Source organism: Camponotus floridanus, unplaced genomic scaffold (genome assembly GCF_003227725.1).
Source record: "Camponotus floridanus strain SB8 unplaced genomic scaffold, Cflo_v7.5 scaffold81, whole genome shotgun sequence".
In the NCBI taxonomy this organism is placed as follows: domain Eukaryota; kingdom Metazoa; phylum Arthropoda; class Insecta; order Hymenoptera; family Formicidae; genus Camponotus; species Camponotus floridanus.
In genome coordinates, this window is record NW_020229851.1 from 126,400 (window position 1) to 139,188 (window position 12,789).

Consider the following 12,789-nt stretch of genomic DNA (forward strand, 5'->3'; position numbering starts at 1 on the left):
TTCTTAATTAAAATAACGAGAAAATTTCTGGTAAATTTTATAATTAATATCACAAATAAATAAATATATACAGGGTGATTCTGAACACATCAGCGCTCGCCGCGATCAGCTGATTGCTATACGCGAGGAGTGTAGCAATTAGTGTGTGTGTATGTGTGTGCACATTTTCACATACCTTTATAGTTTAAAAACTAAGCTCCGGGCAAAATTTTGCAACAGGAAAAATCGTCTTAGAATTCATTCAAAAATTTGATATTTTAAAGACAAATTTGTTTAGAATCACACTGTATGTATTCGTTTTGCAATTATTATAGTTAAATATAATTATTTTACAATTTTAATTTCTCTTTTATATTAGGTGGTTGAAATGAGGCAAATGTGTCCAAAAGTTTCTTGCGTTTTATTATATTGTCTTGAACATCTTTGAATACTTTCTCTTCAAATTTATTTCTTATAAATTCGTTTATCTGAAAATAAAACATAGAAAAATATATAATTATTATTATTATTTAAAATAAATTCTCGCCTTTTATTTATATCATTTCATTAAATCTTTGAAAACATTAATTGTATATATGTATTTTAACAAAACTAAAATATTTTTTTCATTTAAATTATAAAATTTTAATAACAATCTGAACAATTTGAAGAAATTTAAAATCTATAATTTTCGATAAAAATAGAGATAAATAAATTTAAATATAAGTAAATAAAAATGTAAAATTTAAAATAATAAAATTTACCTTGACAAGTTTTTCTTTAGAATGCACATTGTCAATTATATTATTTAATAACATTATTAAATTAATATTGAATCCTATATATACACTGTAATTTCTGCAAAAAATTAAATGATTTATAATAAATAAATACAAAAACGGATATGTGTTTGCAATTAATAAAATACAATTAAAATACCTTGCCATTATCTTTTCTAAATTTGTTAATATATAGTCGATTACTACATTATTATTAGCGTGTTTCTTGACAATAGCATAATAAATTCCATAGTAATCAAAATGTGATATTATTGAATTTCTTGATATATAATATATATCCAAGAAATTAATTATAATATCAGGATTTTCAGAGCAAATCAAATACATCAAAGTCTCTTTGTCTGATTTATTTACATATATATAGAATAACTTGTTCCAAGTAGAAGCGTTTGCTTCCATCAAGCCATTACAATATGTCCATTCTTTTAAATTTGGCGAAATTCTATACATATAATAAAAAAATCAACGTGTGTGTATAATTACACACACACACACGCGCGCGCGCGCGCGCGCGTATATATATATATATATATATATATATATATATATATATGAGTGTAAATATGTGTCTAAAATTCTAATAATTTATTAAGTCTTTTATGTTATATGTTATATGTATATTCCTATTAATTTATTAGGATTAATTAGAATTAAATAGAATACAATTACTTATATGTTTTAGGATCTGCTAAAAATTCATTCAGTTTAACAGTGGCCATTTTCTTGCATTCGGAATGACCCAAAGTACATGCCCATTTTAAAGCTTCGATTCTTGTAAATTTCGTAAGATCATCCTCGCCAGGATCTTCTTCGTATCCTACATTCTTAATAAGTGCATCCAAAATTTTAATTATATATGACTAAAAAAATCATAAAATAATATTAATTTTATATTGATTTATAGTTGATATGAACATTTGTGTCATCTTAAGTGTATAATTATATATATTACTTAATAATTTTAAGTAATTATATACTACTTACTTTGAGAAATTCATTTTCTGGAACTTTGTAAATATCTTCTGTAAGTTTCAATACTTCTAACATAGAATACCATGGTATAAAATCTGTTTCCTGTGATAGATAGCTAATAATATTTAGAAACATCATGATATCATGTTTGTTTAACATCATAAAATAATAGGCATCATCAATAATTTGAGCACGATTGAGAACGTGGATTTTCATATAATTGCCAGATTTGAGATAACTCACAATTTTCTGCCAATTTGAAGAATCGTAATTAACACGATAGTATCCTATTGTAAAATTAAATAATATTACAAATTACATTACGCTAAAATTTATTAAATAATTTATTAAAAAGTTAATTTAATTTAATTTATATTTTTTAATAAATTAAATTTGTATATTGTATATATATATATATATATATATATATAAATTTTCAACCCGTATATATACATGTAAGAAATACTAAAATAAGAGAAAAGTATCTCATATATGTATATATATATATACATATATGAGATACTTTTCTCTTATTTTAGTATTTCTTACATTTATATATACGTGTTGAAAATTTATATTATACACTTATAAACAAAAATATTATAAAGAGTATATAGAAAATAAATAGAAATAAAAAATATACAATGCTGATTGATAAATTATTAATTATAAAATTAATAAAATGAATTATTGGTCTTTATAAATAAAAAAATACCTGTAAAATTACCTTTAAAATTATCTGTAAAAATACCTTTAAAATTTATATTAAATTAATATGGAGTATATTAAAGATATTCACCTATTTGTTGTAAATTCACAATAATCCAATCATTTGGATCAATTCCATTAATCGTTATATTTTGATCTTGTGGTTTTAGCCAATGAGTAGGTAAAGTATTAGAAAAATCGGGATTTGTTTGCGTGGCAAAAGTCAAAGGTATCCACCATTTATTATTACTGACGTTCTTTTTTTTATTTTTGGGAAGGAAATGTTCTTGAGTTAATATTATCTCATTAGTGTCGTTATTTCGGGTCATATATACTACAGGAAAATCCGATTGTTTTATCCAAGTATCCATTACTTCTTTCAATCTATAGGTATTATGTGGGACACCTGATTTATCTAGCATTACTTGAAAAGCGTTCCATAAACTGTCGGAAGTAGTCGAATTGAACTGACTAAATTGTAAAAGACAAAAGATAGATTTGTTAAGAGAATTATAATGTAATAAAAAAGTCATACAAGTATAAATAAATAATCTTATATTGAAGCTTAAAATGTAATAATGATTCATTTTTTACTCTAAAAAAGATTAGAATAAAGTTTTGTAAAATTTTCAGAAATTATCTATAATGTTTGGACTCATACAATTTTTATCATTTTAAAAGTTATCGTATTTAAAATGTTTAATTTTTTGATAATGATTAAATTGTTTATTGAAAAATGTAAAAATAGTTTGTTGAAAAATGTAAAAAATTATTCATTTAGAAATGTAAAAAATAGTTTCACTTGTATAGTGTTTTACTGATAAATTTATTATATGAGCAATTTAACGGTAAAATATTAATTTAAACTTTTTATCTTTTAAGTTGAATTATTATTACACTAAATACTTTAAATATCTAGATAAAAAAATAAATATATTACGTACGTAAATATCTGCGTATGTAAATATTTAATAAGACCTTTTTCAAATATCTCGTCGGTAATTATATGTTGTAACATGCGCAGTATAGCGGATGCTGCAATAATAATAAATAAACGTAAAAACTGATATATAATAAAATATATTATCATCCATAAATTTGTGAGCATAGCTAATAAAAGAGGTTGATAATTATGATAGAAAGTACATTTTAACATTTTTATTTAAAAAATTTATTTTATTGTTTCCTCTTTTACTTTAGATTATTTATGTTCAGAAACTTGAGGATGAATTATTTACTTTATTTTACCCTTGTTATAATTGGAGTGAAAGAAGAGTGATTCAATTTCTTTGGGTCTATTGACTTCTAATGTAATTGGGTTTATATTCATATCAATATCCACGTGAAGAATTTTTTGCTGAACAACAAAGTATTCCATTCTTCGCCAATCCTCGAAAATCTGAAATATGCATAAGTTTTAATTTCAATCAATTAAAATTTAAAAAAATTTAATATTATAAATTAGTAATGGAGTATTAGTTACTGTGATATATAATAATATTACTGTGATATGTATTAACGTTTTTAAAGAAATTTGTTTAAATTCTTAAGTAATTATAATTAAAAAAAACGATCTTATAATCTTATTAGCAATACATTATTTTTTTTATATAGAAAGTTATGAATGATTCAACTGTATTATATTATATTTAAATTTAATAGAAATATTTTTTCGAAAATGCTCATTTATGCAAACAAAACTTGCAATAATGAACCTACCTGATTGAGAATATATATTTCGCAGAATGTCGCAAATCCCTCACTTAACCATACATGAGGCCACCATAATGGAGTGACTACATTACTAAACCATTGATATGCAATTCCATGTACTGTTGTCACCGCTACATCTCGTTTAGTAGATATTGTATTGAAACTTTCATTATAGGCAAGGCTTGTTTCACTAAAAATTATTATATAAATGCAGTTATATTCATTTCAATATATACTTTAAAATTATGTAATCTAATATAAAACATTTTACTTTAAATAATTAGATATAAATGTGGAAATTTATATATATAATTGTATGAAGTAAAGAATTTTTGTGTTTTAAAAAGAAAAAAAAATATATATATATATATATATATATATATATATAAAATAAAAATATAATTGAATTATATTTTGGACTATACAAAAGTTGAAAAGATATAATTTTAAAATATATATATATATTTTAAACACACACAAAAGAAAAAAGAAAAATATAATTGAATTATATTTTGGACTATACAAAAGTTGAAAAGATATAATTTTAAAAAATATATATATATATATATATATATATATATATATATTTTAAACACACACACACACAAAAGAAAAAATAAAAATATAATTGAATTATATTTTGGACTATACAAAAGTTGAAAAGATATAATTTAAAAAAAAAAATATATATATATATATATATATATATATATTTTAAAATTATATCTTTTCAACTTTTGTATAGTCCAAAATATAATTCAATTATATTTTTATTTCTTCTTTTGTGTGTGTGTGTGTGTGTGTGTGATGCGCGCGTACGCATGCATGCATATACTCTACATTTTATAAAATTATTCAATAGAAAAAAATTTAATTTTAAGTTCAATCTTAAATTATTTAAATAAAATTTAAAAAAAATTTTAAGGCTACTCTTTTTACAAAATAATTTTATTATTTAAAAAAAACAAAAAATAAAAATTATAATTTCCAGTAAAATAAGTAATCTATTCTTTTGCAAAAAAATAATTATAATATTCAATATTAAGCAGAATTAATTAAGCAGAATTAATAATTTGACAAAAGTTGAAAAATATTTTCAATTTATGTGACACAAGATACCCAGCAAACATGATGACATCTAAAGATATCTTAATAACATTTTAATAACGTATAATACATCATTAATTCGTCAATGACTACGTTTACACGGCTTCTAACTTCGATTTAATAACGCTGATGTTATAACTCCTATTCAAAGTAAGTTGTGTTTATACGTTCAAGCTTATCCTATCCCCACCAAGCTAAAATAACTTAATAACTTTCGAGTGAAGTGAGTCCAAGAAATGATACCAATGAAATGATATTAAATTTGCAAACAAGAGAGAGTTAAGATATTTAATTTTAACGATTGGCATTATTGCTATCGTTACACTGAGACCTGTTTACACGTCCTTTTTACGTCGATGTAGTAACGCTAAGCCATTTCGCCAAACGACTTTGAGTTACTACATCGATGTAATAACTTCATCGTAAAAGAGCGTTTACATCTAACGTCAGTAGTTATAACATCAATGTTAGAACTTCGGCGTAAATCAAGTCGTATAAACGTAGTCATTAAGACATTTTTAGATGCCATCATATTTGCTAGGTATCTAATGCGTGTTATTGATATTTTTTTAAATTGTATATATTACCCAAAAATAATAAGTCCCCAACTGATACTACTATGTATGAATTGTGGGAGTGCTACGAGATCCATTTTTGGCATCTTATAGATGCTGGTATATTCTGTCAATAGCTCTTTAGATTTTTGAACAACTTCTTGTACAAATTTTGTGTGTGGCACCAATTTCGATCTGCACCATATATTAGTAGTATCATCAACAGGAACGCGAATGTAATTGGCTACTACGCTAAACGCTACGAGATAGGTAGATATGATGGGAGTCGTATCAAAGTGCGTCCATATCATGCCGTCTTTATTACCATCGTCCGATTGTTCTCGTGTTGGCATATTTGATAAAGCCGTGTAATTTCGAGGATGTTTTATCGAGATATCGAAAGTAGCTTTTAATGCCGGCTCGTCCCAACATGGGAATGTTCGTCGCGCATAAATCGGCTCGAAATGCGTTGCGACCGACCACCTACCACATTTCAATGATATGCTTTTGATTATGATGAATTTTCTATTACCATGAATGAGTGAAGTGCTTAAATACGCGTAAATGTGATTCATGATTCAATTTACAATTAAATCAATTTACAATAAAAAAAAAATTTTAAGGTAAAATTTTACTCCGAAATTTTACGAAAAATATAAAATATGAAAAATTTTTTTTATTATTACATTAACAGGAATGCATAATATTAGGTAGATAAGTATTTCAAATATTGTATACATATACGCAATTATCATATTACGATATTAAGCAATTTCACATTAAGTTTTCTATTTTATATGATGCATATTAGATACGATACATGATGATGATAAAAGTAGCAAATAAATAATAATAATAATATATATATAAGCAATTTTTAAAAAACATTACATATGATATTAGAAAGAAGTTCCAGATATTAATATTTACTCACATATTATTTCCTTCCTCGTTGATATAAGATAATATGAAAAAGCCTTTCAAATCGTTACGTAAAATACCAACAAATCGCAGTTTCAAAATATAATTTCCAGGTAACAGTTTATTATTAAAATTAAGAACTAAGATTTGTGTTATATTATCATAATTATACGTTGCCGGTGTATAAACATGTATACCATTGTCATCAAACAACACTGTCACTGTTTTATCTATTGTCAATTCGAATACGTGTAAACTCAAATTTTGCGTTGCATGACGAATTATGATATCAACACTAGATTCTCCTTCAAAGTTAAAATTGTTTGCCTCAATATATGGTATTAGCTTAATATTATAATGTACTGGAACTACATTGTCTGGTAAACGATAATTAATCGCCGAATCATTGTTTGAATCTTCGTCAACAGAAACCGAATCACTGCTTAAACCGTTAACAGAAAGAATTGCTGTAGCAATAATTAGCCTAAGATTTATTGATAATTTCAAAATAGCCATGTCAAATCTCCTTTCAAATATCTGCACAAATATTTTTAGAAGAAGAATAATTAATACAAACTGTAATTTTGCTTTTATATTTTATATGAGTTAAAGATCTTAGCATATAACGATGATGAAGGCAAAAGTAGGAAAGAGATAATAATAAAATAATAAAATAAATAATAATAATAAATAATAAATAAAGAAGCAATATATATTAGAAAGATCTTTCAAATTTTAATCTATTTACATAACCGATTTGCTATTTTACTTACGAAATTCAGACTGTGAACTCTTTCATTATTTGGTGTTCTCTGATCTGGATAGTTCAAGATATCATCCGTTAGTGTTGACGATCTCGAGGAAATTAAAGTCGTTTACTGTTTTAAGTCATGGGGAAGGTCTATTATTTTTGATCTCAAGAAAGTTATATGTCATCGTTAAGTATATTTATATTGTTGTTTTCAACTTTGTAGTTTAAAACGAAATCAAAGAAATCATCAAAAAATAATTGAAATATTAATATATTGCAATATTATATGAGGCATGTAATGCGTTCTCTCGAAAATTGATTCTGTATGTACATATTGAATAAATGCTTATATCTGCTCGAGCATAATGCATGCATAATCTACATGTGACAAACTTCGTGGGACTGGTGTTAGATATATGTTTTTTGAAATTTTGAACAATAAAACAAAACAAATTTTTTTGATCTTATAATAAATGTACAAATCTCAATTTAATTTTAACATTTCTCTTTCTTCTTTGGAGAGAAACGTAGGCGACGAAAAAAAAGAACTTGTCTTTTAGCAAACGAAAGAATAAATTGAAATTAATTTTATGTTAAAAAATTAATTAAAAATTTGCAAATAAAAGCAAGTAAGGCATTCGTGTTTAATGCATGTATTGTAACGATTAAATAAAATTTGAAATATATTAATAATTTAAAGAAAAAGGAAGATTTTTTTCTCTTCCTTACGTTCCAATTATCACGCCTTACTGGTTTTTACTTGTCAATTTTTAATTAATTTTTTAATTATTACTATTTAAGCCAATTTTTTGTTTCATTTTTTAATTTTATGTGAAACTGAGACGTATAATCATCCGCATCTGGCTTTTATTGCTCGCAAAAAATTTAAATTTGTGTTTTCACATACAAAGCCTTATTAATCTGTTGATTGCTAACAATTAGAGAGTTTTTGCAATAGCGTTTTTCAAATACGATAAACGTTAAAGTCACGTTATTGGATCGAAAGAAACTGCGCATGCACATCATTTACCGTAACGTTATCTAGATAAGATATGACGTTATTTCTGAATGAAAAAGGCTCAGGATTAATATCAGCGTTATGGCCACCACATTAAAATCTGAACGAATCATGAGTGGAGATCTCTTAAGAGAGATTATATCTCAGAATCCGTACGAAGGCAAGGAAAAATAGAGAACCGTTGCAGATCGTATAAAAGTAAAAAAATAAAAAAATAAAAAAATACTCTAATGCATAAAAAGACTAAATAGAAATATTAGATTTAATATATTTTATATTGAATTAAAATATTAATGCACATACTATTATTATATTATCAATGGTACATATAATACAGGTACATATAATGAAATAGTTGATCGATATCGTTGAACAATATTAACACCAATGATAAACATTTTTTAGCTTAAGATAACTATCAGTTAATATTTGATTTGTCAGTAAAAATGTGATAAATGAGATAAATGAAATACAAGTATTAACATTTTTTAATGACTAGGAAACAATATGAGAAATTTAATGTCTTCATAATTAGTTATTCATTACTTATTAATTATTTATTAATAGGATTTATTTTTTTAAATAAAATTCAGAAACCAATGCTTTTATATTATATGAATAATTAATAAAAATGTTATTAACAAATGTTAAAAAAATTATTTAAGACAAAAATATATACATAAGTACCAAATAATATAAAATATCAAATTAACAAAATAAATCAATAAATGTGCATATTAATGTATTAATATTAAGGTTTATATATAACTACTAATAATCGTTAACCAACTTTCTAATAATTAAAACATAAATATCAAGCTAGGATATTACATATATAGAGTTCATCAGAATTAAATTTTTTTTAATTTAATACATGTCGCATTATTTTAGATGTCGCCAATTAAAAGTCGTAATAAAGGGGAAGCTTTCATTTGTACCATAAAAATTAAAATACCAACAATTCCTATGATGAACTGAAAATTATCAAAATATCAAATATAATTATCATCATTTTATATTTTTTTATATAAGTCAAACTGAAATTTTTTTAACTTGTATTATGCTTATATGGATATGAATATTAAAAACTAACCTTATAAATAAATTTGTAGCCAAAATAAAAGAAGCCCATTCCGTTGAATTTTAATGGTCGAAGTGATATTTGCAAAATAAATTGACAAATCTGCACATGTAACACATTAATATTAGCAAGTATTCTTAATAAAAAGATTATTTAAAAACGAAAGATTTTATGTTGGAATATTTATCTTACATCTTTGCGTATCCGATCAAAATAACGAAATTCTGTCAATTTATAAATCATGTTCTTGGTTTTCTCTGCCTGAAATAATATAAAGTTAATTTTATGATCCTGATAATTGTATCTTTATTCATATTAATTATGTGAGTTTTGAAAATTGTACATTTTTAAATAATATAACTTATAATTGTTATAAAAACAATTTCTAGGTTTAAAAAAATTGAAAAAATATTTATTTTTTTTTATGCTTTTAATTTAAGTACTTTACTAAAATAGATTTAACACATATCATAAGAAGATCGAATATTATATCAGGTTAATTATGATAAAAATATTTTCTTTTTACAATCCATCTAAAAATTACTTAGAAGCTCACCTTGGTGCCAACGCTTTCGCAAATATAATTCAATATTACTAATTTTGTTAAGTATATGCCGCACCATAAGTTAGTATGAATTAATTTTATTAGTTCAATTCCTCCGCTATAAATTTCTGCTTTGGAATATAATATTATATGATATTGAAAATAAAATATTCCAGTTAAAAAAACGAAATAGCAAGTCATCTGCATAGTTAATTGCAATCCAAAAAGAGCATTTATATTGCGAGCTATTCGGCAAAGCTCCAAATAAAGATGCCTAGAAATTACATTATATAATAATAAGTAAATATATTTATATTTATTACATATATTAAAATACATACACACACTGAAATATATAATCACTGATCTATTTCTATTAAGGACTATATATGTATAAAATTTCATTTTTATTTAAATTGAAAAGTATGATCAAAGATACGACTTAATATTATACGATTACAACTTATATCAAAATAATTTTTTTGTCATAAAAAAAATCAAAATTAATATTCATAATTATGTCATATTATGTACATTTGTAACTTTACAATTATATAGATTTATAAAATTATAAATTGTTTGATAGATAGATACAAATTGTTAATGTAGAAATATTATGTAAATAAAATTGCAATAAGATAGAATTGCAATAAGATAGAATATATTTATACATTTTGAGATTAATAAGTAATCTTTTTGTGTTAAAATAAGCCTCTTAATTTTGGCAATTTTTTATCTTAAGATATATATGAATTTACACACACACATATGGTCATATATATATATATATATATATATATATATATATAAATTTATATATAAATTTACATTGCAATCCACAATACATGTTCATGATTTTCAGTATTCTGAATATAGTAACGAGACTTTTTCCAAGTGCATTTTAATCCATATTCTTTAATCTTTGATAATTGTTCAATATAGTCATTGATTTTATCCAATTTTATACCGATAATCCTGTAATTTAGAAAAGGAGGAGAAAAGGTGCTAAAATAAAACGCATGTTGAATTATTTAATTTCACTTAGGATTTTATATTAGAGAAATAATAGTGTGTCATTAGCTTTTGGATTAGCCTATCAGATTAAAGAATTGTGTGTGTGTGTGTGTGTGTTTTGTAAAAAATAAATACTTGTTATATTTCTTTAAATAAGTACTGATTTTACAAAAATTTATATGGCATAAAAATATAAAATAATTTAATATATTTTTAATATATTTAATATTTATTGTGTGCATATATATATATATATATATATATATATATATATTTAATATTACATTTTTATAATTTAAAGATTTAAAAATTTATTGGGCTAAATTATATATTCAGTTTTGCCGATCATATTCATATAATTAAAACCAGATATCACAAACCTTATGAGAAATATAAATATTATATCTACGATGGTATTGAGGTGGAAAGGATAATGTAGAATAAAAGGTATAAGAATAGCCCTTATTTCCTGAAACTTTTTGAAATTCAAATAAGCACTAAGTGCCCATGTTATACAAATCATCATAAACCACACAATTAATATCCATTTTATTGAGTTTCGGATTTTACAATATTCCTTGCGTGTTCCAAGTTGTTCCAACGTATCATCTATGAGACTGAGATTTTTTATATACATATAATATTTCTAAAAATAACAACATAAAAGAAAATGTATATTATAAATCTATCTACATTACATCTTTTTTAAATAAATATATATATATATATATATATATATATATATATACATGAAAAAATATATATCGATATATTTGGCAACAAAATTAATGATAATAATAATAAAAGTAGTAATAATAATAATCATTTTTAAAGATCTCTACTGGACAGAGTATGAGATATAAAGGGCTGGTAAACATATTGAACTTCGACAGACAATAAAAGATAATGTAGAATATTAAATGAATTAAATAATTGAAGCATAAATATAATAATACAATGATATCGATTAAATAGTGCAAAAAGGTAAAGTTGTGCACATGTGATGTTATATACATATAAAAAATAGAACTAAAACAAGAGTAATAATATTTATAACAGTATATAATGCGGTAAAAATTTTCTAACAATCTCATTAAACGTTTTACTAATTTAGGTACATAATATAAAAATATATATAGAACATAATTTATTAACTAAAATTTGTAAACTATAAAGTATAATATTTTGATTTTTCTGATAATTAAAAGTAAAATTCATTTTAGAAACAATTAAAAGTAAAATGCATTTTGGAAACAAAAATAAAATTTATTTTATACATATAAATAAAAAAATAGATTAATTTATATTTAAAGGACCTCGCACATTTTATATGAAAAAAGTGACTTCGATCAAATTAGCTGAAATTGAAATATGTTGTAATGGTGCTGATCAAAAGTTTTTTGAGGCAAAAAGTCCAAAAATCAAAAGTATAAGAATGAATATTATATGAGAATGAAAAATATAAGAGATACGATGATTTGAAGTGGATGGTATTGAAGTTTAAAAAACGTCTGTTTTTGAATACATAGATTAATATACAAATATTTGAAAAAAGAATATTTATATATAATGTGTGTCACAATATTTAATGATTCTAAACTCTTTTTGTCATGCGTGTCTGTTATGC

At 23.3% G+C, this 12,789-nt stretch overlaps 1 protein-coding gene across 1 annotated transcript; it reads right to left on the bottom strand.

Annotated features, from left to right (window-relative positions):
• Positions 1-1,058: 1,058 nt before the first annotated feature.
• Positions 1,059-7,595, bottom strand: LOC105253880 (puromycin-sensitive aminopeptidase-like protein; the record flags this gene model as incomplete). The annotated part of the gene is made up of 10 exons (XM_025414500.1): positions 7,528-7,595; positions 6,768-7,291; positions 5,867-6,316; positions 4,179-4,362; positions 3,708-3,858; positions 3,404-3,494; positions 2,551-2,930; positions 1,764-2,038; positions 1,449-1,639; positions 1,059-1,221 (listed from the first exon to the last, which is right to left on the bottom strand). Coding segments are annotated over exons 2-10 (2,388 nt in total), but the record flags the coding sequence as incomplete, so codon positions are not given.
• Positions 7,596-12,789: the final 5,194 nt, after the last annotated feature.